Here is a 27,434-nt window from a genome sequence, read left to right as displayed (position 1 = left end):
ATGCAGCCAAAGGCAACCTGGGGTGTTCTTTTGCCTGGGGTCAGTGAGATGGACAGCCACACCCCTTGGTCAGTTCCTAGTTCTAAATTTTTGTCTTGTAGCTTTTATGATATTATTATTAGTATCTATAATATAATATGATATTAAAGCAGTGTACAACTAAACTATGGAATCTAATGGTTTGATTGAAATTATGACTTTCCTTAATATATGCCATAACTTCTATCAGGATGTGCTCTGTAATGATTTCCATGACCTAGAAAGTGTAACATAATATATCATATGCATGCTCTGCTATGAGGTTAGCAGTGACAATCAGATTTTTTTCCCCAAAGCTTTAGCTTTGCTGTAAATTTTTGCTAATCTGCTAAAAATTATAGTCAATTTGCTTTGGCTGAAGAAAAAAAAAAGACTTTCCAATTATACTTAATTCTGTCAGTTATAATGATTTCACCAAATAAATCATATGACAACATAACTGCATAATATAGAGTATGCATTAGCTACTACGCCAATACAAATTCTAGGTAATTATCTATTTCATCACACAAACCATCTGTCTGAAAATATGATTTACTAGTATCCCAATGACTTTACTACAGGGTAAGCCAATTAAATGATAAATATTTTGCTAAAATAAATGTATGAAAAACATCAAAATAAATCAATTACGGTGAATTTCATTTCCTAATACAAAATTAATCTTCTGGTCTAAAGATTAAATAGATTAAAACAAAAAAAATGTGGTTGCTGTTATACAATCCCAACATCTTCAAGAGTCATACGTAAAAAAAAAAAAAAAACATTTTCATATATCAACAGTTATCTATACCAGTGCTTTAAAGGCATTCATATATCATTCAACAAGATATCCTTGAAAATATCAATACCTACTGACAACCTGCAGACTAATATTACACAACACAAATACATGGGTCATACTTGTTTTACAGTTGTACAAGGTAATATCACCACTCATGATTCTCTATCTTCTTTTATCTCTCACAATGCGGGTGACCTTATCAAAATAATACGGTAATTGTATATCTTTCTAAATTGGTTATAAAACAATACAAATCATAGCCTTTGTTACTCATTATAGAAAAAGTAACACTTAGTTGTTAATCAAAGTTTATCTTTATCAGCTAACTCTGAAAATCAAAACTTGCCAAAAAGTATCTAACAACTGTTATATTATAGCCTAGCCAAGTTTTTCTCTCTAGATTGTTCTGTATTACAATGTGATATACCACATTCATTTAACTAAGGGAGAAGCAGTTTAAGTTTGAGAGAAGCAGTTTAAGTGAAAGGCATCAGTTGCAACTGCAATCAATATATATTTACCGGTATGTTTAATGACACTTTTAACTTGGGTAATTATTTGGAGAAAGTGACAACTGCTGATGGCCATCAATAGGAGTGAACCTGCAGGTATTTGCTACTATAACAGTCCAACAAACATCTTGGTCTATATAGTTTAATGCTATTTCATCAAAACAAAATTTGCTGGAATGAGCCAAAATATATATTGATAGGTTTCATGCAGACTTTCACAAACAGCAAAGAAAAATTAACTCAGACCCACCATGATCATATATAACAAAGAAAACAAAACAAAACCAAAAAAAAAAAAAATGCAATAGTATCATTTAAGACAATTTGTGACTATGCAACTTTATATCATTAAAACTAAAATCAGGTATTCTATATATTATGAACCTTATGAATATTATTTCCTGGACCCCCACCACAGAGGTACCTGTATACTCAATATTAAATGATAGGTATGTATCATTATACAGGTAGTTAATTGTTTGTACAGCTCATTGGGGCATTATTCAGGTAGTTACAAAATAATAATTGGTACCCAAATAGATTCAAACTCAAACATACATGATACTTTATGAAACAGTAAATGATGCCATGTAAGACTCTACAGAACATCAGTATGAGTTCTATTGTAACTTGAAATAAACTTAAAAGAGTCCAGCTCAGCACAGTCAGCAGTGGGTGCAATGTCATCAATATAAAGACTGTCAGCACACAACATTATGCTCTGTCATTATCGATCATAACAAAATAACAATCAGCTCCATATATCTAAATCTGACGTTTTAAGTGCTGATATTTATACCAATCCAGTATGGAAAACCCGGCCAACACAACACTAATGATGCTGCTGACTGACATAAGTTGGTGATTCAGGTGATTGGGAGTGGACATCTGTTCAACTTCAAAGGCAAGATCAGAGAATGAAGATCCAAGAAATAAAAGGTGCGATAAACTTACGTTCTTTTTCTTGGTCATATCCTACCACAACGAAGTAGTCCGCCAACCGAGACATATCAAATTTTACCGAATTCCGCTAGACACAGCCCCAGTTTCATTCCATGGTCGCCATCTTGAGTTATTGGTAACCGTCTGCGCAGGTTTTTGAGCATCGGTATCATTTGAGGGGAGCAGTTGTTCTACATGCTTTCAGAATATAGGAAAGCGGTTAAGAAATGCAATTGGGAGTAAAAAATATACAAATATTAAGACATAACGACTTAATAGATGTACAAAAATATATAAAATTTGCATTTATTTGAGCTAGTGTATATCCAGAATGTTTGAAAAAAGAGAAATAAATATACATAATTATGCTCCCTGACACATGCGGCCATTGACTGTGCGACAAAATGATTCTTCTGAGGGGTGGATACATTGATGGTAGTTAAGTCATTCTACAGTTATACTAGTTGACTTCTAAAAGCAGATTCATATTTGTCGTGCTGTATCCTCACCCAGGCCATAAAAACATGGCGTATTATCAACAATACGGGTCTGGGAACTGGCCCAGCCAAAATACCCAGCAAGACGCAAGCAGGTGGCAAATGCAGGGCCAGACACAGGGGATGGCTGCAGCACCCTACAGTAATCAGGGAGTCGGAGTAACTACCCAGGGCACCTACCCACACACATATTACGATCAAAATCGTCTTGTGCAGCAGTCTCCAGTGCCTGTCTCTTATTATGGACAAGGACCTGCTTCTCACTCCCAGCCTCTTCCTCAACAACTACAACATCCTCAGCAGCATCTTCAAAACCAAATCCAGGGTCAAAATAATCCTCAAATACTAGGCAATGCCCCAGCATATACACCCATGTCTGGACCACCACTGGGTAGCCATTCAGGTATACTGAAAACTCCAACTAACACTACAAGAGATGGTCGTCCCCAAAACAAGATGTCTTTTAAGCAGAAGCTGGGGATGAAGGGAGATCATAAATTAATTTCAAAGAACTCATCCACTGCTTCTAGACCAGCTGGACAAGAGCAGAGGGCTAAAATGGACAAGAAAATGGATAGTAAGGGACAGGAAGATACCGAGACAAATTGGGGATATTGTGATTTATGTGAAATTGAAATTAAAGGAAAAACTGAAATGGTGTGTTTTCCTAATTTTTTCATTTGAACTTGTTGCCAATGTATGTAATGTTGCCATTATTGCAGAAATGTGACTTCACATGAAGAAATTAGTATAGAATGAATTCAATCAATTTTTATTAAATATATAGCAATCAAGTCAGTAAACATACATTTAAAAGAGGCATATATTAAACCTCTTGGATGTCTGTATAGGAGGCTACCTGTAAGATATAAAATGGTGTGTCAGAGAAAACCATCTGGATTCACTATAAGACATAACAGAATTTCTTTTTACATACTTATGCTTAATTTTAGTAAAATCAAAAAGTTAAAGCTGGGATAGAGTTGGGATAGATAACCAAGTGTTAGATACACTTTCTTCACCCTAATGTCCACATGATAAACATCTGGCTAAAGTGTATTCTGGTAGAGTTAGCTCAGACCTGGTTAATTATGGCACAAGTTCTCTGTAAAGTATATTCTTCCCTTTTTTTTTTATAGCATTATAGGCAACATTGTGAGGGCATAGTGCATATGAAAAAGATGGTTGACAGGATGGTTAAAGAGAAGAAAGAGAAAGCAGACAAAGAAGCTAAAGAAAAGGGAAAAATTGACAGAGAATTACAGAAGTCGGACACTGCTAAAAAAACTGAGGAGAGTGGTCCATTACGCCCAAGTGATGGTTTGAAGCATAAAATAAAGATGGAACCCCTTGATAAACCCTATGTGACACACAATTATTGTAAGGTGTGATATATCTGTTCATCACTTGTTTTGGTTGTTTTATGACAGTTTTACTCATAGAACATTTTTTTAGGACTGATTTTGTGTTGTTCAGCTTGGTATCCAAGAAGACTTTCTATTTTTAATTTATTATCCTGACAGGCTAATGGCAATTTTACATTTGAAAGTTCATCTTATTATATCCCCTTAAAATGGGAGAGTTTCAGGGATATTTGTTTGCAAATTGGTATCCTATGTTTGTGATATGAATGGTGTTATTGAGTAGCAATAATTTTTGATATTTTTGTGTTTTTTGCCCAGAAGAAATTACTCTGAGTTTTGTTCCTGCTGATGGTAATCTTGTTTTCTTAGATTTTTTGTAACTATCAGCTGACTCTGAATTTTATGTACAAACATTTTTTTTAGCAGAGGCACTCGATATTTAATATTCTCTGGATTTCCCAAGGAGCTTGTTCCAAATATGTACAGTATAATTGTTTATGTATTGTCAATTTAGCACCAAAATGTGTGTGTATTGTGTCCAATTAAGTTTTCTACCTTTTTTTGTGTATTTTAAATGACGCCATAGATTTAAATTTTTTAAAAAGTTTATTTTGAATACCAGCCAACTAAAAATACAAATTTTATCTGCCAACATAATTTTTGATATATATTTTACTGGGCATTGACCAGATTTTGTCTGGATGTCAGAGTCTTAGGGCGCATTCCCATAGATTTTAGATCCATCTATCCCTGTGGGGAGTCTCACTAGATTACTATCAGATAATCCGGCTTAAATGTCCGTCCCGCCTACTACAAGCTGTAAGGGAGTTATTAACTTTCGTGCCCGCTCGGCTGACAGCTATTTAGCGTGAACCCCCAGGGAGTTAGGTCGATCTAGCTGGGTCGATCTAATCTCTGGGAATGGGGTCTTAAAAAGGTTGATGGTCTAGTTAAAATTGGATTAGTAGATGTTTTTTACTTATAGACAACTGGAAACCCAGGTTATCTACATGATGTTGATGCGACATGCTGAGAAATTTGGATTTAAAATTGGTGTTTATTTCAGATTTGTAAGACAAACCCAAATTTAATCGAGTTGGACCATGTTCCAGGAGACATCCAAGGACCAAACTCTTCAGTTGTAAGTTGTGAAAATGTGTAACTTTGTAGGAATGTTTAAAGATCCCCAGTGTAGGATTTTCCTCTGAAGAACTTGTTTCTTAATGAAGTTTCAAATTGTAAATGGTATTTTTTTTCTAACCAACCTTTGATCCTACTTTCCTGATGCTTATCATAACTATGTTGCAATCTGAGAAAATCAAAAAGTCATTGTAAAGCCTGCAATCACTTCAATCACTGACTTATAGGTAAGGCATCACACAAAACTTTGTCAGGAAACTTCACAGGTGACAAGCTTTGCAAGAGGTGATAAACTAGGTGTTTATTGGTGTCATCAAATTATGACTTTCAAACAAAAAAAAAATGTATGCTTAAAATTTCATTTTCTATGCCCTTTTGAAAAGTGTTTTGTAGTGTTAAGCTGCAGATACCCAAGACATTTAATTTTAATATATATATAATTATATTTGTTTTTTGTTTGCTTGTTTGTTTTTTTGGGTTAGATTTCCCCCTTAAAGTCTTAACCTTTCTCTTTGTCCTCTGTTATTGATATGAGTAAGATGTTTTAATATGATTTTGTTTATTTTGTTCTGATCTTATTTCAGATGCCTAATTTGAGCCTGCCAAACAGGAAGATGAGATGTCATATGGAAAGTCCAAAACATGCTAAGGTGAGTGGTTTACACTGTAAAATATGTAATTGAGATATAACTATGATATTTCACTTGCTTAAAAATGTTGGGATAAGCTCTTAGCATTCCTGTACTGATGCTCATAGCATGGTCTGAAATTACTATATCTTTAAGTGAAAATACACTTTTTGTAGAAGTCGTAGAGGGTCTTTAAAGTTTTTGTTGGTATTGTTTCAGAAGTACTATATACTAGTTATACATGGTGCAGTTAAACCCAAAAGTAAAGAGCTCCAGGTGGGTAGAAAACCTATGTAAAATTTACGTGTACCTCTTACCCTGATACATGCTCTAAAAACTGTCATTTACACCTCATGCAGCAAAATCTACATTTCAGATATTCTATGTGTAATTATTTTAGATCTAGGCATTAACTAAACTAAAACTTAAATGCTTGTGTAATTCCAGGGAAGGGGAGGATCTATTCATTGTCAATTAAGGGGTTTTTGCAGTAAGCTTTTAAGAGGGTTGCCATATTTGTTCTGCAGATCTATTAGTCTGCTGTTGTGAATGTGTCCTATATAAAACAATTACCTGCATTTTGTCACATATAGCTTAGATAATGCTTAAGGTCATAACTCATATTTTGCACTTTGGTTTCTTATTATTCTATCTGGTTTTTGTTTCAGAAAAGGATAAAAGCAGCCCATGGAAAAATGCCTGAAGGGCAAATTATGTACGTCTGTGAGGTAAGAATATATGAAAAGTACTCTTATTAGTATGCATTGCAAGACTTAAATACATAATTAGGTACCCTTGATATTTGTTTAATACAGGAAAGGGTACATGGATTATAAATGATGTAGAGAGAAAATGGGCTCAAAAACATTTTTTAGAAAGACATTTACAGGGCCTTTACAAAATGTAACTTAAAATGTATCTTAGATACCATTTCAATTTGATGATAAAAAGTGAAGCTGACATTGGAAAAATAAATAAATTTTATGAAATAATTCTGGTGAATAATTTCCATTTTTTTCCTTAAGGTGAAATTTGTTTGAATTACTTCATAAAAAGAGTATTGTGAAGAAGGCTTTTTTATTGTTTATATACAGATTTGCCAGCGTGTGATGAATGGAAGTGAAAACTACAAGGGTCACATAACATCAGGAAAACACCAAAGGGTATGCCTGTGTTACATAAACATTGTGATTGTTTTTGTTTTTTTTTTTTTTTTTGTCACATTTGAAGCACATATAATGTGTTATTTATGTCTTCAAACTACCCAAGGTGATAAGCAATTGGATAGGATAAACACATACACAATTTTGATAAGAACTTTCCAGTCCTAATTTCTCTTCAAAGGTGGGAGGATAAGGAGATGATTAAAAAGCTTGTCATTCTTTGAGAGTGTTTGTTATTTGTCTATATTTTAAACTTTGTTTATATTAAAGATAGATGTATATAAAACAATTATTTTTGCATTTATTATTTTGTTTATTTGTAGGCAGTAACATTCTACTTCTCTAAAGTCTCATGTAAGTATGAATCTCTGGTAATTTTGAACTAGATTTAGTCGGGTTTCAACTAGTTCAAAATAGCAGACATTAACATGTCACATGAGTAAAGTACCCCGCACATCAAAGCTGGCTAATCAAATACAGAAGTTGATTTGATAATCTTAAAAATCATTAAAAATCTGGAGGTGGTTGGATGCTATGTGATGTATTCTGGTTTCTAGGTACTGACAGTCCTGCAGCCGTTTCTGAAGCAAATCTTACTGGTAATGAGACTAGCCCATGGAAGGCTACAGGGATATTTGACAGGAAAATCTCATCAGCATTGGGAGGGTCTGGTGCTCATACTCAATACAGTCAAAGCATGGCAACTGGAAGTGTTCCAAGTTCAGAAAATGCAGGTTATAGTATGATACAGGTCAGTTATATAAAGGTTACTCTTTCTTACTGACTGCAGACTCGTCTATTTCAAGTAGGTTATTATCCCATCTCAGGATGGAGTCTTATTTGATATCTTTTTCTGATTCTTAGATTTGACACTAAATTTCATTAAAAATCTAAATGTTGTATATATCTGTGGTTGATCTTCAAGTTAAATATTAAAGCAATAAAATCTTTGATTTTATTTTAATTTCACCATACCAAATCTTTCATTTTGGTAACTTGTTATTTTAGACTTACATCTGAGAAATTGTAGAAAATTGATTAAAAGTCTGTTTCCCAAGTTGTCAAATATTTTCTAGTTTTTTAAATGCTTTTTTTTTGTTAGTGATGTTTAATGATGACATGATGTTCATCCCCAATAAATATGGATATACTTGGTGGCACTGCCACACACACACTTCTGAAACCTTGTTACATATGATATTTACTCGTGGCCTGTGTTGTATTGAGCATTGTATGTGTTGCCTCTATAAATAGAGACTTAAAGACATTTCTAGGGGCCAACCATGCATGCCAGTTTAACTCAGCCTTAGTAAATATGCAGTCTCCCTGTTTAATACTGGATCTTGATGTCACACTCTTGTCTTTTATACTATTTCATCTGATTGGTAGTCATTTTAGTTTTCTGAATGTATTTTAACACACTGGTCTGTATGAAAAGAATTCTGTAGATTCAAGCAGGCTTGAAGGAATAGATTTGAAGGAAGGGGACCAAATTGTTACGGAATGAGCAAGTCAGAGGAACTAAGAAGTTGAATTAAAGGCCTTCTGTACCTGGTTTCAGTCAGCATCAAAGTTTAAATGTTGATGCAGTTTTAATGCTTTGTGTGATGAAAGTATGACTAATACAGTTGATTGTAAAGATAAATGTTTTGGGACAGTTGTCCTTGAGGTAGACTAGTATAATCTGTATGGGTGGCATTTACATTTATTTTTGTTATTTACCAGAGCAGATATCAGCATTTCAACTTTGTCATGCAGTTTTGCACAACATGGTGTCATATTGTTTTTGTCTTCCCTCTTCCACTTATGTCTTTACATAAGCATATTGTGGATTCAGGAACACTGCCTAGACATATTTTTTTATTATTTGTGATGATAAGCCTGTTTTGAGTTTGTTTCTACTCTTTTGAGTTGCTCTTTGCACTTAAATGCCATTACCTGGAGTTTCACCAGAAGTACATTGCATGCAAACCCGAGTTCTCCTAGGTACACTGCTCTGACATGTTTGCTATACCATTGATATAGGTGCAGTTGACATGTCCATCTCATATTATAACTATGTTGAGGTCAACATGTCTTTGATGTTAACTTCCGAAATCTATATTGTTGTGCATAAAACCATGGTATGCCTCAACTTCGGGTCATCCTGGTTTAGTTACAGAAAGGTACAATTAACATCAGTGCAAAGTCACCAACTTATGGGCAGATGGTGCTTGTATGTGTGCACTTAGTGACCATTGATCTAAATGTGCTCCACATCTAGAAATACACCAATGTCTGTGGTTTGTGGCATTTGCATATTTGGTGTGAGCATGTAGGACTTCATGACCAGGGTTGAACTTGTAATCCAGAGTGGCAGCTTTGTGATATGTACATTCCATATACCTGTGCCTCACATATTGTTACAGTAACAAACATTTATGGAAATTGAATGAAAACACATTATATGTTCAGAACACATGCTTTACCAAAATTTGTCTTTTTCTTTCAGAATGCCTTTGGAACCATTGTGGAAGAACCTTTTTAGTAAGTTCTAAATATGATTATTTGATGTAAATTCATGCTTTTTATAGGGAACAACAGCCACCCAACATCCAAGTATTGTACCACCTACTGGAGGTTATGCTGCAAAACCAGTATATTCATCACCGCAACTTGAATGGCAATACCAACAGCCTGGAAAACCATCTCCAGAGCAATATATACCTCAGCCTCAACCAAAACATCAACCTTTCCAACAGCAGCAACACTTTGTGCAGCAACAGCAGTCACTTCAGTCACAGCATCATTTACATCTCCTAGAACAGCAAGAGAAGTTTGAAGCAAGCATTGCTCCACATAATTACCAGTACCCTAGTGCAGCCCTTCATACCACTGCAGGTCCTCAGAACCCCCATGTTCAGACAAGGGAGAACTTTCCAGTGAGCTCGGCAACTCCTGCAGCACCAAAATCTTATGATACTGACAGGGCGCAGCGTGCCAAAGAGAGGAACACGTATGGAGGGTCAACAGATGCATTTGATTCAGTAAGAAGTTATGGACAAGAAGAAGAGAGAAATTCCAGAGAGAGAGGTGATTCTGCTGGCAGAGTTTGGAATCCGGTCAGAGATAATGATAAAGGTGGAGAAAGAAGTCAGTCTTATGAGGGCAAGATAGATAGAGATAGGCTGAAAGGGAGAAGGAAACGAAGAGCTAGCAAGGACAAGTGGAGTGATGTTAGCGAACATGAGGCACGAAAAGTGGAGTTCCCAAGGAGCAGAAGTCCTGAAGTTGAAAGGCATGACCAAGGATCTCCGAGGAAGAGAAGAAACCAGTCATCGGAATTGACATCCCCTAGAACCGAGGACAATTCTGAATCTTTATTTCGAAAATGGTACAAATGTCACTTTGATACCAATTTCTCTGGAAGCTTCAGTAGATCCCATGCTCTGTGGGGCAGTTTCCAAGAGTTTCACCAAGAGTACACAGTGTACAGAGCCAAATACCCCCAAGTCGACTTTGATAGTTACTGCAGATTGTACAGTGAAGGGTATTTTGACGAATACTACATTCAATTGTATAATCTCAAGGGGAAAGCATTTGATAGAGTTACACCTGGGAACCACTCAAACACAACCCCTGCAAGTGACCGTGGAGCTGTTGGAGGTACGAGTGCTTTCCCAGCTTATGAAGAAACCTTTGAAGAATATTGCCGCAATTTCCCAGATGTTACCTATCTCACTTACCGTGATCTCTACTTACGAAAACATGATGTCGAGCCACCTGATGAAAGAAGCAGTGAAAAGGCTTGGGCAGAAAAACAGGCAGAAAGAGGAAAATCACGTTTTAAAATGTATCCACATTTTAATGAAGACTACCAATCCTACAGCCATGACTTTCCTGAATTTAGTGAAAAGGTCTATCGAAGCTTGTATATAGAAAGATATAAAGCAGACCCACCAAAATCAACTGCCTACCCTCACATCAATGAAAACTACATAAGCTTCAGGAAGGACCATCCTAACATTACCTTTGATAAATATTGTTCATTGTACAGAGAGAAACATTCAAAAGATCCCCCAGAAGAAATAGACAGGCGCCAGAAAAAGAAAAAAACAGACGACCATGAAAGTAGCAGAGACACCAACAGACCAATTATCGACTTTGCCTTCTATCCTCTGTTCAGGGAGGCATATGAAGATTACCTTGAACGCTTCCCAGGGACTGACTACACCACTTACTATGATCTGTATCGTGAAGTACACCATACTCATTACAGGGACAGGCTGGAAGAAGAACCAGTAAGAGAGTCGAGGAAGCCAAAGCATGTCTTTCCTGGTTACAATGAAGATTATGTGACTTTTAGAAAGGAATTTCCTGACATGACCTTCGATAAGTATTGTTCATTATACAGGGAGAAGCATTTGAAAGACCCCCCAGAAGTGAGAAGACGTCAGCAAAAAAGGGAAGCTTCAAGAGATGAGGACTGGTACCCACTCTACAGAGAAACATATGAAGATTATCTTGAGCGTTTCCCAGGTACGGACTACGACAGTTACTACAAGCTGTATCGTGAAGTACACCACACACGTTACAAGGATAGACTTTTAACAGAAGAAGATGGTAAATCCTCAAAAATGATCTACCCTCGAATTAATGAAGATTATTTCACCTTCAGTAAAGAATTTCCAGATATCGCTTATCAAGAGTACTTTTCCTTGTATTGGAAAAAACACAAAAGGGATCCCCCTGTTGAAAAGGTTAAAGCTAAAGAAGAATCCAAGATTATCTACCCTCAATTAAATGAGGATTTTTTTACATTCAGAAAGGGATTTCCAAATATCACATATGGAAAGTATTGCTCCTTGTATCGGGAGAAACACCAAAGGGAACCTCCCGATGAAAAGAGAGGGAATGAAAGAAAGGTGGGAAAAAATGGAAGAGATGAAGGGGGAAGAATGGAAAGGAAGGCAAGTTTACCAGAACACTTGGTGGAATCTGCTAGAGAATCTAATGTGAAGCAGGAATCCTATCCATTGTATAGAGAAACTTACAATGACTATTTGATACGCTTTCCTGATGCAACCTATGAGGCCTACTATGATCTGTACAAAGAGATGCATCAGACTAGATACAAAGACCTTGTAGCAAAGGATCTAAGCAAGAAGGCAATCACTTCTGGGAGCTATGCGGGCATCATTGAACCAGTGCCATCTTTATTATGTCTTCCAGAGGTTGGGAAACATGAAAGACATGAAGGGGAAAGAATTGAAAGGAAGGCAGCCTTATTAACAGAAGACATGGTAGAATCTACTGGAAAATATATTAGGAACTGGGACTCCTATCCATTGTATAGAGAAACGTACGATGACTACTTGGACCGTTTTCCTGGTGCTGCCTATGAGACTTACCATGACTTATACCAAGAAGTACATCGGACACGATACAAAGAGCTTGTAGCAAGGGATCTCGAGAAAAAGCCAGTATCCATTGGGGGCTATTCGGGAATTATTACACCAGTGCCATCTTTGTTGGATCTTCCAGAGGTTGGGAAACATATGAGAGATGAAGGGGGAAGATTTGAAAGGGAGAAAGGTTTACCAGAAGACATTGTAAAATATACTAGAGAATCTGCTCTAAAACATGATTCCTATCCATTGTATAGAGAAACTTACAATGACTATTTGGTTCGTTTTCCTGATGCAACCTTTGAGGCCTACTGTGACTTATATCAAGAAGTGCACCGCACACGATACAAAGAGCTTGTAGCACAGGATCTTGGCAAGAAGGCAGTCAACCTTGGGAGCTGCTCAGGAATTGAACCAGTACCATCTTTATTAGGTCTTCGAGAGGTTGGGAAACATGAAAGAGATGAAAGAGAAAGATTTGAAAGGAATACATTATTACCAGAAGACTTGGTAGAATCTACTAGAAAATCTAATGTGAAGCAGGATTCTTATCCATTGTATAGAGAAACTTACAATGACTACTTGGTTCGCTTTCCTGGTGTGGCCTATGAGACCTACCATGACTTATACAAGGAGGTGCATCAGACTAGATACAAACAGCTTGTAGCACGGGATCTGCATAAGAAGCCAGTATCCACTGGAGACTATTCACGAAGTATTGCCCCAGTGCCATCCTTATTAGCACTCCCCGTTGCCAGGAAACATGAAATAGATGATGACCTCGGCACAAATTCAAACAGAATGATATACCTCGAGCCAAATAGAGGTAATCAATCATTGGTAATAGGTTCCAAGAGGAGGAGAGACATGGCGGCAGGTGATATACATGATAGAGTTGACCACGCATTTGGTAACCAAAATGAATTTGTCAATACTTTTGAAAACATGGTAAGTTTATTTCCAATTTAGGTAGTAAATATAGATTGAAGTCAAATTTTTAAGTGATGAAATCAAGGGAAATAAGTGTTGTATCAGAATTTTTAAATTTCATGTTAAGTTTTGTTACATCTTATGTGCACTATTTGGTGATGTTTAAGGTTTAATTGTCATTATCCATGCTATGTCTATGTGTATAAATAGTTTCATAATGCTGATTACTGTTCTTTTTTCAGGATGGAATAATGAACACAGTCAACCTTGAGCTAGTTCAGCAATTTCTAAGGCAGTCAGGGATGGCAGGCTTTCAGCAGCTTCTTGGTGCTACACTTAGTGGGGAAAGCCAGCTAACCACTTTCATGGATCAGGTAAAACTGGTTTGAAATGATCTTGGGTGATGATAAAATATTACAAAGAAAAATATAACTGTGATGCTGCTTTGTTTTTGTTAATAATATAATATAATCTACCTCTTCTAGGCCAGGGCCCTGGTTCAGGCCGAGGCCAGGAGTGAATTGGACAATGCAATACAGCAACTTATGCAATTGCCAGGAGGGGACACTTGCATTGCACTTATCCAAGCTTTGGCTAATGCTGGACCAAAGGTATTGACTACAATATTTGAATCCTAATGTATAACAAGATTAAATAAATTGTAGTGGTGGACATTTATCTGCTTTTCCTCTTTAAAAGTGAAATGTCATCAAATAAATTTTATAGCTATTTCAAGTAACTTTTTTAGAATCGGTAAATTGCTTTCAAAACTTAAAATGAGTAAAATGATATTTAGGTAATTAATATAAAAAAGCCATTTAAAAGTTAAAAGCACCTGGGAGTTTTACAAGTATTTGCACACAAGGCTGTTGAACTTTCTTTAGCAATGAGCATATCCAATGGACTCCTCACTTCAAACTACAGTAGATGTTCACAGTACTATAACAACCAACCTTATTTCACTTGAAGTCATCGATTTTATGAATTACAAACAGTTGTTGTTAATTTACTAGATGACCTTTTGTCAGGAAATGCATTCAAATCTTTTGTTTGCAGAAGAACATGCTTTTTTTTTTTAATCTTTTGCAATTTATTAGCATAAATTGGTTTATTTGTTTTAGTATAAATTGGCTTATTTGTTTGTTTTAGATTATTGAGGGGGTGGCCAGTTGTGACCCCCGAGCCATTGGAGCACTGTTGTCACAGCTTGATCCTGAATTATTGCATAAACTGGCTACACTCAGTTGAACTGGAGTGCCTTCCACTGAGCAGGAAACCTTGAATTGCAACCCTACACAGAGAGGTAATAGGAGACAAGATTGATTGGAGGGTTAAATAATTAAATGTTAAATTATATTTATTGTGTATGCAAAGTAAACTACCTATGAATATCAGTTGAGAGCAGTCGCGTATGTCTACCATTTTGCAAGTATGAAAGGCTCGTATTTGTGTATAAAAATAGTAGACATTGTTTATACACCTATCTTAAGTATAAGATTGTGTTTAAACATATGTTGTGATATAAAAACAGATAAACAGTCAGTTCTTCAGTCATCTTTGGTCCATGAAAATCCTCCTTCACTGAAGTATTTTAAAAGCTAGCATATTACATGTAGAACCCAATTAATTATATCAAGCAATAAAAATCTTTTTTGACAGAAATTAATTAAAAAACTATCACTCATGTGAAATATATTGTTGGTCATATTCATCGGTCTGAGTGACACGGGTGGCGTTTTGTCTCTAGTCAAGAGTAATTGCTGTTCCCCCCCCCCCCCCCCCAAGACACTAAAAGGTCATAGTACAGGTGTGGGAGAGAGTAACTGCCTTCATCTCTATGAAGGTTGTACAGTGTTTTCCTGATTCATATGGCTTCCTTTATTCCTCTGCTTTTTGGTTTATTCCATCAAATGTTTAATCTGTGAAGGCCAACACATTGGAGAGACACAGAAAATAAAATGTCAGGGTAAAAGAACACAAGGAAGAAGTTGAAAATATAAATGAAGGATAAAATTACACTAGACCACAAAGGAAACTAAACTCCGGAGCGGGAGAAGCAAATAATGCACTGGGAGAGTGCAAAGATTCTGCAAATTGAAAGTAACTAGAGAATCAGAGGAACAAAGGAAGCCAAATGAATCAGGAAAATGGGGACAGTGTCAAATACTCTTGACTAAGAGACACAGCGCCACTTGTGTCACTCTGAGATTGACGAAGATGGCCAACTTTACATTGAAATATTTCATGAGTGATAAATTTTTGAAATTGATTTGTGACAAAAGTTTTTAGTGCTTTTTTCTACTAAATTGAAACTTTTTAAATTAAGAATTGGTAAAAATGAAATAAGAGTCATTACCTAACAACCCACTATTAGATCCTAGCTTCTAGTTTAGATCTTACATGCAAGTTTTACTGTATTAGTTCTCTTATCTTTAATATTAAAATCAATAGATAGGGGTTTTCAGGTAATCTTGCAATTTATTTAATGGAATGTTGCACGAACCACTTGATTTAATGTATCTCCACAGAGTTGTTTCAATCCATGTAGGCTGATCATGTGTCTTTGGGAATTGGGCTTTAGGAGACTACAGTATTAATGCCTCTAATTTTTTCTCTGAATTAACAGTAGAGGAAATTTAAATTGCAGCCTTTAAGTCATAGTAGTTGGTCACTCTTTCAATTTAAGAAATCCAACTTTACAACAAGGATGTGTTAATCCTTGTTGTAATGAGTCAGTGCGATAATTCCTTTTTCTGTCATGAAGCATAAAATTTTCAGTTTTCTTACTCTAATGTGAAAATGGAAACTGAGTGGGCATGGATGACATCAGTGAAATTATTGGCTCTTTGAAACAAGTAATTTGAAACAACAAAAAATGTCTTGTATGTATATTATTCCTTACAGTCACTATGTTTAAGGATGGTCATCATCATTGGCTGTATAATACTATGTCCTACAGAACTTTAAGTGATTTGGTGAGGCTAAATCAAAAACCATTGTTCAGTTCTTGATTATTCTTTTTTTGGGGGGCTATCTATATCTCTGAAGTTGGATTTTCATGCATTGACAGTATTGTTTATACTTTTTGTGCATATATATCAATAACTGAATAAATTGGTCAATTAAGAAACTTGAAACAGAACTGTAGTTTTTTATATTCAACTCATGTACTCACCCTAGAAAACTTCCAGAATTACAGTTTCATTGATGGGTCACCTACTACATTTAGTTGCCATGTCGGATATACATAGTTGAGACTCCTTTTTTCTCTAAGCATTTTAAGTTTGTCTGCCTCAAGTTTTTTAAGATGCATTTGTAGTCAAATTTTTGCCACATTGGCAGCTAGATGTTAAGATCTAGTTTCAAAAAGTATAAAATAAAAGAAATACCAAATAATATGGGTTCATTTTACGCGAAAAATGTTTTACAAATATTTTCTGCTTACTTTCTGTGCTGTATGTAACTGGGTAGATAAATGGGTCAATTTACAACCAAAAATTTCAAGAAGGTGCAGTTTTAAATCGCTTTCATGGCTTATTGACAGATTAATCCAGTTAATCCCTTGTCATGTAGACTTTGAGTTGTATAACACACTGGTGGAATTGGTTTATGTGCATTACTGGAAACCCATTGCTCGGTTCAAATTTATTTGCACGACTTTGAAGTAGAAGTGATACCCAATGAAAATTTCATTTGAACACAGTATTAACACAGATTTTAGCCAGGAAGGTGCTCCTCAAAACATCAGATGTGTTCAAGTTTAAAGGTTTGTCAGAAAGAACCAGAGCAGTGCATGCCAATGGGACTTGTCGTATGCTAAAGGACAAAGACAACCCCATTTTAATTAAATAAAATTTGCAGCGCAAGCCTACTTTTCTGCTTCAGCATTCACAGGTTCAGTGTCTAATCATACAGCTTATGGACATGCACATTATAATCAACAAAACCAATTTTTTCATTTTTCTATTTATTTATCTCATTTTTTTCTTGAGAGTTTTGCTTTGAAGTCTTTTAAAGTCTTGAAAATTTTATCTTCAGTTTCAGCAGGGTCCATATTTTAGCCCCATTTCCAGTCTATTCCTACAAAAGAAATTTAAAAATGCATCTTAAATATTAGACTATTTGGCAAAAGTTATTATTAATGACTTATTGTCGGCTTAAAAACCTTACATCATGAACTTGGTACAATTATTTAAAAGTTTCTTGGTTACAACAACTGATGCTTGCTTAATACAGAATTTGTGGTTGGCCAGCATTAAGGCAATATATATATTTTAAAAAGCATGAAAAATTGGAAAAGGAAATAACACTTACTGTAGGGCATTCCATTTCTCCTTCATTGATCTTGTCAATGATATCATGTGGAGGTTCCCCTTCCACTGTGCACCCTACTGACTGGGCAGTGCCTACAACAAATTACACAGCAGATATGTGAGAAAAAGACTTTGCCAAATGCTTTCTGGAAGAACAAACAGTACATTAGGACTGAAAACTTCATGAAAGTTGCTTTATGGTACCACAGCACTAACTGAATTATGCCCATCTCTAATGATAAATTATGGGTACATATTCAGCAAAAGCAGCTTATGCTGAACAAGCTTTAGACAAGTCTTTATGTGCATACTAATATCCTACAAATAAATGAAGTTTTAGATTCTACTCAATACGAAAGAACATATTTAATACCAAAGACAAACCAGACAGGCCAAAATTCTCACCTAGCACTTCTTTCACTGTCCCAGAAAGATCCCTTGACATGCTTCTTGGTCTCATGATTCGAGCAATTTCAACAATCTCATCAAATGTTACATTACCACTGTGCTTAACTAAAATAAAACAAAGTCAAGTATGTAAATCTGTGGTTTCATTCCTACTTATGAAAAGAAAATTTACAAAAGAAGAAAATGTGGGATTGCATGTGTGTTTATACACAAACATGAAGACTGTTAACAGTAGTATATTTCCTTAAAGAGTGTATTTAAAAGGATTACATCAAATTCATTCTTTTTAAGCATAATAAATTGTGAGTTCTTCCAGTTTAACATCTGAGGTTCTATCTTTTTGCTACAAAAGTGAATGGATTGTACAAAATACACTTGGGTCTAGACTTACTATGCTTGACCTTCTTTCTGTCTCTGGGTGGCTCCTTCAGAGCTCTGATAACCAGAGAGGAGGCACTGGGCACTACATCCACTTTAGCCTGTCTGTTCTGGACAGTCAACTGTACTGTGATCTTCAGACCTTTCCAGTCCTGAGTGGCCTTTGCGATGTCATCTCCTACTTTTTTAGGCGACTAAAAGGTAAAATAATTTTGTGTGTTTAAAGCGTACAATTACTGTTCTACACAGAGGAAATTAATAATAGCCACATATCTGCCTTTTCTTTACTTCATACTTTGATTATAATTTATTCATATTTCACACCCTGTCAATTAAAAGAATTAATAATCAATTCAAAATATTAATTTATTAGAACTACAGTACAAATCTATGTTTATCCCTGATTCAATAAAGCAAAGTGAATATTGATGTTCAAGACGAAATCAAATATTCATAAATACCAAACCGAGAGGTCCAATCTTGGGGGCCAAAGCAGAAGTGGCTCCTACTTCACCTCCTACAGCACGGAGGTAGACTGGAAAAGAGGGAGGAAATGTAACATTTAAGCATTTCATCAAAATAAGTAGCCTTCGAGAAATATAATAAAATCAGTAAGGATATATCATATTGTCCTTCCACTTTACTGTAAATTGTAATACTAGTTACATGTACTATCAGGTCCCCAGTACAAATGAAATTAAACGGGTTTTATCACAAAATCAATAGATTGAGTTGAAATGGATAAGTTACTGATCAGTAATTATAATGGGTTTTTCTTACAACAATAAAGGCGTGCTCAAACATCAATTAAATATTGGAAGGATCGTTTCTCCGAGTTGTGGTGCTGTACAAACGAGGGAATGAGCGTTTGAAACATAACATTTCATAAATAAAATACTCACTGATCTTAATTTCATTTGGATCGAATTTAGGAGGCATTCTTGTATTTATTTGCTGCTTGTAGAAGCAAGAATGGTCGGACTAGGTGTTGGATGAGCCCGATTTGGACACTACCAAAAAAGTTGCACCTGGCCGACGAATATGGCGAGTAAAGAGGAAGTTTGTGCGCAAGACAAGCCACATTAAAGCTTGTATTTCCGGTTTGAAACAAACGTTTATTTTCGTAATATTGGACTTTTATATAATGATGTAAATAGTAAAAATATCATGTTATGTAACCACGACAATTTGTAATGTAAAAAAATCTGTCAAACACAAGCGGATAGAGAAGTAGAAAGCATGTCTTGTCTTGGCCAAAACAATATTTAGCACGTTCACCAAAAAGATATATATATATATCTGTTTACGCCCTTCCTCTTTGTTCAAACACACCAAGGTGATTTATAAAAGTGTTAGGTACAACTGTCCTGTCAACATCGAAGAATAAAAATTTCAAATATATATATATATATATTTTAATATTCGAAATCTTGGAGCTCATTAATCTTGATCTCTTGCGAATATGTAAATCCTGTCTGCGTTTTCAAGAGTCATGAAAATACAAAGAACCGCATTATGAAATGACCCCCCCCCCCCCACACACACACACACACCGGAATATTAAAAGAGATTTTTTCTCAGTCTGGAAACTCTACTTCTTGTTTTCAAAAGGCCAATTTTGTGTAATAGAAATATAAAGAAAAAGACGCAAAACACATTTAATTTGATTTAATGTCAAATCTTTAAAATATATATATATATATATAAGTAAATAAATAAATAAATCAAATAAAAAAATACCAAATGTAACCATATAGTTTCAAATAGAATAATTTAGAGAAATACCAAAGGGCCTTGTTTCATATTTCCCGAAAAACGATATCTGAATGGATGTCTCCTGCTTTCTTTCTATGCTATAAATATCCCTCAGCGGTCTCCTAGCTGTGAATAAGTGCTAATGCATGAGAGTGAAGAAAATGCAATGTGCGTGCAGTACTGCATTATTTGTGGGTAAAACTAAACTGGAGCGACAGTTGATCGAATAGGTCAAATTACGACATAATATTAGAAGAAGGCGCAGTTTTAAAGCTATGTTTTGGCAAAATGAAGGATTGATTTGGTTTAGACGAAGCACGTCGGCTTTATTATTTATATTCACTCCCATTAGAATCTAGTGGAAGTGACTTATGTATATGCCTTTCTAGGAATCCACGCTCACTTTATTTGAAACTTTAAAGCAAAAAGTAATATTTTTTCCATTATTAAAACAAATGGGCTTAAAAAATAATTTAAAACCCCGAAAGTAAATGACTATAAAATTGAGGTGATTAATTCTTGGTGACTATTTTAAAAGAGTATGTTTCTATATATATATATAAAAGGTGGCAAATTTACAGTATGGACAAAGTCATCAAGGTCTACCTTCCCAGACAGCCTCAGTGATCTGGCCCACGTCTGGCCCAGATCTGGCAACGTCTGGCAATGTCTGGCAAAAGGTATGGCCCACGTATGGCTTGCCAGATGTGGGCCAGATGTGGCAATGTTTGGGCCAGATCTGGCCCAGACATTGCCACATCTGGCCCAGTCCACATTTGCTCATGTGGCCAGATGTCGGCCCAGATCTGGCAATATCTGGCAAAGGTATGGCATGCCAGATGTGGACCAGATGTGGGCCAGATCATATTTAAATGGGCCAGATTAGGGCCAGACATGGACCACATATGGCCCAGATTGTTTTTTTTTTTATTATTTCACATTTGCTCATGTGGCCAGATCTGGCCCAGATCTGGCAATATCTGGCAAAGGTATGGCATGCCGGATGTGGACCAGAAGTGGGCCAGATTAGGGCCGGATATGGACCACATATGGCCCAGATTGTTTTTTTTTTTTTTTTTTTTTTTAATTATTTTTAATTATTCAATAAGATTACTATAAAAAAAGACATACAAGATTCAAGATTCAAGTATTTATTCTGTACTAAAACCCTAAACAAAATTATTACACATTATATAACCTTGCTGGCAACTAACATGTAACAAATTAAGGGTCACTCCTTGTCTTTTTATACAAAACAATGTATGTTTGAAAAAAAAACTACACTGCGAAAAGGCAAATATACAGACACTTAACAGGAGGAAATGTCACTTACATACATGCAAAGAAAACAGTTATAACAACAATTTTTTTTTTCAACACAAAGCTGCTCATCGAATCTGAATTAACACAAATTACAAAAATTGTAATTAATTATGCATGTACATGGGGGGGGGGGAGGGGTTTGAGGGGGAAATATTTTTGCACACCTCAACCTAAATAATATTATACATTGTCATTTTTAAACTAATTCAAACATATCATTAATAATAATAATCACTAATGAATATAGTTTTGTAATGAATAAATCTTGAATAATGAATGAAAAAACATTGTTTTTTACATGATGGAGAGTTATAACAAAATTATAAATAACCATGCAGTAACTGTTTCAATTCAACTTGCATGCTGGCTACAGTACTGTACATACATGTTAATTCTGAAAAAAAAATATGTATACTCCAGCACAGATATAGATGTACAATTAAAAGATAATTACATGTGCACAAAAACAAACCCCAGTATCAATGCTTTTGAATTAAATCACATCACGAATCAAATCACTCAATGAATTGAACAAGTTTGCAATGCTTGCGCTTTTTTCAAATCCATAACACTAAGAAATGATACATCCGGCTCCTTGACAAGCTTATAATTATTAAAGGAATCAACAATGGAACAAGTAACTCTACAAAATTAACAAAAGTTCATTCAAATGTCAAGTCAAAACACAACATCCCTTCCTTTCTTTCAAAACATGTTAATTGACAGTTCAGTCTTTAAAATGTCTTTTCAAACATTTGCAGAATAGCATATGAACTCCAACTTTTATTCCTTAAACCACACTGAAAATTCTCAAAACTAATCAACTCATATCAAATCCCATGTCCTTTCACTACTACTGGTCTCTTTCTTTGCTTGCCTTTACGCCCCATTTAAATGTTCCCTTCACTTTTAAAGGTTTCTCAGACGTGTATGAATAATACTGTTTGTTTTCTGGTCCTCCACAAGAGCCACATTTATTTTTCTTGGATTTCAGCATTCTCCATGTATTTTCATCAATGATATTACAATATGCACCTGAATCTGGTAATACACTGAGATTAACACCTCCTCTATTTCCTCCATGTCTTCTGTGTATATTGCATTGGTTCCCACACCAAATGTATATGCACTCCTGGATTATCATGTTCAAAGCTGTCATTTACATGAATAATAGTTTCAGTTTTGCAGACTTTTGCAAAGTGATCCAACGTTCCATGTTTTCTCAGTCAGGGAGTTTCTACTTCGTTTTTCATGTCTAAACTCGTAATGTTTAGACTGGCTTAGTTTGTCAAATAACTTCGGTTTCATCATACTCACAGTTTCTGGTGTTCCAATTTCATTCAAAGCGTTAACTGTCTTATGTATATTCATGTTTCTAACCTGTGTTTGGGAGAGTCCTGAAAATATCTTGTACACCTGTTCCTGCTGAATACAACATAAGCGCGCGTCTCCTCTGTCATGTATTTTTAATTTTCTATCTTTGTTCATTATTCATGCCGTCCGTTGGTTTTGAAAAGATCAATCTTTTCCGTCAGCGAAGAGGTTAAAACTGTCTAGCCATCGCGTCGAGCGTGACCCTAATGTCTCCGGACTTCTGTACGGTTCGAATTCCGTAATTTCACATTTTTCCTCCATTTTTTCAAAGAAAGTTGGCTCACAGTTTTGCACTAGTGTTAATCCTCGTCGCCAGTGTTGATGCCTTCGAAATAAATCGCATCACGAATCAAATCACTCAACGAATTGTATCAGTTTGATACGCTTGTGCTTTTTTCATATCCATAACTCTAAGAAACGCTACATCCGGGTCCTTGACCGGCTTAGCATAAAAAGCGGAATCTTACAACAGCGGAACGAGTAGTTCAAAAAAGTTTTAGAACAGTGAATTCATTCAAATGTCAAGTCAAATTAAACAAATAGCACACTTATGAGGGGACTTTGAAGAAAAGAGACAGAGATAAATTAAATCAAAATTTATCAAATGACGTCAGTTCAATGCATTCAGCTCACTGGTCAATAAAAAATTAATAAATAGAAAATAAAAATTGAAAATGAAAGTACCGTATCTGGCCCAAGTCTGGGAAGCATCTGGCAAAATGTGGCATAAATGCCAGACTTTGCCAGACTTGGCCCAGATCTGGCAAGTGTCTGGCAAAATGTGGCATAAATGCCAGACTTTGCCAGACTTGGTCCAGATCTGGCAAGTGTCTGGCAAAATCTGGCCCAGATATTGCCAGACGTTGCCAGATCTGGGCCAGACGTGGGCCAGATTACTGAGGCTGTCTGGGTTTGCTTTACAATGTGGTAGTTGCGACTAGATCACGGGTCTCGTCTCGACTATTGATTGTGATGAGATGTGGATATAACAGAATCGCTGACAGAATCAACAATAGAATTGGGATTGTTCAAGATTAACTGTAAAATCAAGCGAGATTTCGCTGGATTTGGAGGAGCGCGGGATTAGATATAAAAATCGCAATCTAGCGAACACAGCACGGCATCGAATAAAAACTGACAGAATTCATTCATTGGTATTCTTCTAGTTTTGTAAAAACCGTGTAAAACAACAGACTGACACACTACAGTTTGGATTCACCATGTTTTGCGTGTCACTTTATATATTTTAAGGCGACATTCCCGGGGCATAGAATTTTACCCTTATCAATAAAAAGTTAACCCTACTCTGTCACGCAGATTCTCGCACGGTTTCTCATATAACCTGCAATTATGCCGAATGCTCAGACTGCTTTGTTGATCTAGGGTCATCTCGCATGATTCCCAATTAACATGGTATCAACTTGCAATGATGACGTTGATTTTCCAGGTTTTGCATCTCAGTGACAGAATGAAAACTAAGACGGACTATAACCTAGGTAAGAACATAAAAAGTGAGTCACCTGTGATTAATGAGTGTTAGTTTGAAATACGTGGAATTACTGAAGCACGCTCACAGCTCACAACATACGTAGTTTGCAAAACGGTGGCAAACGTTAGCCTAGGCTAGACACGTGGCTTATGTCCTGAAACTTTTTAATTTATATATTGTATATTTAATGGGTTCTTAATTCAGGTGCTGCTAATGTCTTCTGGATCTGACTATATATACCACAGCAGTTGCAAGCCTGTTATGGTTAAAGACACGGAAAAGGGGATGGTTAACTGTATTATCATGTCAAAATATATTAATTCAGTGTGTTTGTGTATTTCAGCAAATTCCTACAGGCTATAGCTCTTGTGAATTGACTACAAAACTTCATCTCTTATTGGTGTTTAGAGAATAATCAGCCATTTCAGCATGATTTGTGACTAAGTCAAATTTGCTCTATACACAGTGTGTAACCAATAATTGTGCAGCTGACCATATCTGATACCACAGGTAAGCTTCAGAAAAATTCCTGTCCAGCCCGACTCGCCCCTTTCTGCTTGAATGAAGCATGAAGGAAATGTTCAATTTTCAGTCAATGTATTACAATTCCTATAAGATTACATAGTTTGCTGTGCTAGCTATCAGTTGAGCTCTCCTATGTGTACACACAGATGTGTGGGGCGTATTGATTGGTCGGCTGCTTCTCTAGTACTAAAACTACAAAATGTATTGACAAGCTTGCCTATTACATTTTCAGCATTGGTATTAGTCTGTGCAGGCAATTTTTCTATAAAATCTGGATCCAGCTCTTATTTGTCTCCATTTGTTTTATGTTGCCAGATGTGAGAACCGCAGTGCTTACCACTATCTTTCATCAGGAAGTGAAAAACATATTGAAGTGCATAGAGGTGAGTGATTGAAAATGTTAGAGCTTTCCACTTTATAGAAATATTATTGACATTAATCGTGGAGACTGCTGCTGGACTTACAAGCTTTAGCATTGACATCTACTGGAATCAATTTTACCAGATCAGGCTAGGCATTCCCATTCTGGGATTTATTCAGGATTTGAAGCTCATCTTTATAGCTGCTTAACACATGCTTGGAACACTAACTGGTAATGCAAACACTGTAGCCTTAAATCAGGATATAGCAACCAATCATTGGGCCTTAATGTGACAGTAACAAATTGTAAGTATTGACTTAAGATGCACAGTGCATTTCTTCGATTGGCATTTATTCCCCATGTGTGGAGCCATATAAAGGACTTAAATGTGTGACATGCTGAAACTGTCCAGAATGGTTTCCCTTGTTTGTGTTGTGAAAAGTGATGTGAGTATAGTTGCAAAAATGAAAATTTTCAAAGGATTTTTAAAGGTAAAATAGATTTTTTTAAAAGAAAGTAAATATACTGTTATGAAGTGGATCTCCAGTATATACTGTAATAAGTTAGTAATTAATGTTGTCATGGATTGAGAAATATGTTAGAGGTTTAATGAAATAAGTTTTTGCTTGTTATGCATCAAGTTCTGAAACTATTTCTCTCCTAGAGCCCAAGAATTACTAAGTGACTTTTTAGTGGAATTTAATAACGATCACGCCTATTTGTGCGGTTTGTGACAGTTTATCAATTATTTCAGCTAACAGCACCATTTTTCTTCCCATGCAATTAGAGTTCAATGCAGAGGATGGTGAGAACAGACATGCACACTTGGTCGTAGAAATTGTAGCTGATTGAATGAATACATTCTTTTTATATCAGCTTTGATCTCAGAGAAACAAAGATTGATTTCCTCCAATATCTAGAAATATTGTTTGGAGGAAATATTAGGTGTCTGTGGTTGGAAATAGTTTTTGTCTCTTTAGTTTGTGGCATGTCCATAGTGTCTCCATGCAGAGACCTGTTTTACACAATGGCTGAATTTTAGAGCTTTTAGAGGCTGTTCAGGTAAAAATCTACCCCCCCCCCACACAAACATGCACATTATTTAGGTTAAATGCACATTAGTTAGGTACGATTCTTTGCGGTCTTGCTAAAGGTAGATTAACATTTTTAATTAGACCTGGTCCCTGATTCTGAACTCTGCATAAGAGTCTGGGTTTGATTGCAATTCATGGCCAACTGTTATACATGGTCATGATGTGTAAGTGCGCAATGGGGGCTCTGGGGGTTGGAACAACCGCATTGTTTTGCCTGAAAAAGGTCTGCTCTGGGTAAAATTCGATCTGTGTACACAAATATTAAATAATTAAAGGTACACTCTGAGAAAAAGACCCTCCATCTTAAAAATTTGTTAGATTTGGGCCTGGGATTCATGAGTATGTCTGAAATGCATAATTTCAGAGATGGACCCTAAATCCTGATTCTCTGACTCATTTCCTTCTTGATACCTGTTATTTTAAACACAAGTGTGCAATGTTGATAAGAAAATTTATTAGGTCAGATGCTATACTGTTACTGTAACTCATTTCCCTTATATGATAACTATATTATAACATAATTATGCAATTTTCATGGAGATATATATATATATAAAGATGTCAGAGCTTGTGCTAACATTTGATTTTCCAGTGTCTGAGAATTTTATATGTTTATAATTTATTTTTTGGAATTTATACATGTATTTATTATTATTTTTTTTTTATTTTGGTGAAATTGTTTATTTTGCCAGAAAAGAAATGCTGTTAGCAGTAGCTCACATTGTATAGTGCATGTTAGGATTGCTCATTGCAAAGAGCAGTTCAGAATTAGGAGTCTGCTCTTTAAAATGGTAGGATTGATTTCCACTGCCCCACAAAGCCAGACAAGATCTTTATTATCACCTTCTGCATAATTTTGTGTACGTCTGTAGGTCACTGGTCACAGAGATATTTAAAACGTTTAGGGATATCATAGCAATATTAAATGTCTATTATTCTCTTTTGGTTTATTAATGACATAAGAGTTGTTTGTGGCAGTGGGATTTAGATAGGTTTTCATGTTGACATTTCCACAGTCTTTTTATTT

The 27,434-nt window shown here is 35.7% G+C and overlaps 4 protein-coding genes across 17 annotated transcripts in view; 2 read left to right on the top strand and 2 right to left on the bottom strand.

The window, feature by feature from the left end:
• The window catches only part of LOC106168468 (myotubularin-related protein 13), a 41,777-nt gene extending 39,328 nt beyond the window's left edge, over positions 1-2,449 (bottom strand). For all 12 annotated transcript variants that reach the window (XM_024074256.2, XM_087016087.1, XM_087016076.1 and 9 more), the window contains exon 1: positions 2,290-2,449. In XM_024074256.2, coding sequence (XP_023930024.2) covers positions 2,290-2,344 — 55 coding nt within the window. In that variant the 5' untranslated portion in view covers positions 2,345-2,449. The remainder of the gene's footprint in view (positions 1-2,289) is intronic.
• Positions 2,450-2,654: 205 nt separating this feature from the next.
• Positions 2,655-15,908, top strand: LOC106168469 (uncharacterized). The gene is made up of 13 exons (XM_013547525.3): positions 2,655-3,431; positions 3,914-4,159; positions 5,205-5,279; positions 5,863-5,928; positions 6,127-6,183; positions 6,576-6,635; positions 7,002-7,070; positions 7,394-7,424; positions 7,628-7,821; positions 9,644-13,405; positions 13,630-13,761; positions 13,873-13,998; positions 14,537-15,908. Exons 1-13 carry the CDS (start codon positions 2,802-2,804, stop codon positions 14,633-14,635), a joined length of 5,547 nt encoding a protein of 1,848 aa, XP_013402979.2. The 5' UTR covers positions 2,655-2,801; the 3' UTR covers positions 14,636-15,908.
• A 1,004-nt stretch (positions 15,909-16,912) lies between these two features.
• Positions 16,913-19,572, bottom strand: LOC106168475 (large ribosomal subunit protein uL11). Its single transcript, XM_013547544.2, has 6 exons — positions 19,389-19,572; positions 18,948-19,021; positions 18,500-18,680; positions 18,106-18,213; positions 17,702-17,793; positions 16,913-17,467 (listed from the first exon to the last, which is right to left on the bottom strand). Exons 1-6 carry the CDS (start codon positions 19,423-19,425, stop codon positions 17,462-17,464), a joined length of 498 nt encoding a protein of 165 aa, XP_013402998.2. The 5' UTR covers positions 19,426-19,572; the 3' UTR covers positions 16,913-17,461.
• Positions 19,573-24,280: 4,708 nt separating this feature from the next.
• Positions 24,281-27,434, top strand: part of LOC106168470 (SCY1-like protein 2) — a 58,871-nt gene continuing 55,717 nt past the window's right edge. For 2 of the 3 annotated variants that reach the window (XM_087002501.1, XM_024074264.2), the window contains exon 1: positions 25,620-25,759. The gene's annotated coding sequence lies outside the window, so the exon portion shown is untranslated. Of the gene's footprint in view, positions 24,435-24,770; positions 24,938-25,267; positions 25,336-25,619; positions 25,760-27,434 lie in introns of those variants that run through there. The other variant, XM_024074261.2, reaches the window with a different exon arrangement.

This window comes from Lingula anatina, chromosome 1, assembly GCF_051362555.1.
Source record: "Lingula anatina isolate TDL-2025a chromosome 1, LinAna3.0, whole genome shotgun sequence".
Lineage (NCBI taxonomy): Eukaryota > Metazoa > Brachiopoda > Lingulata > Lingulida > Lingulidae > Lingula > Lingula anatina.
Note: the sequence above shows the minus strand (reverse complement) of the source record. Positions and strands in the feature narration are given on the sequence as shown.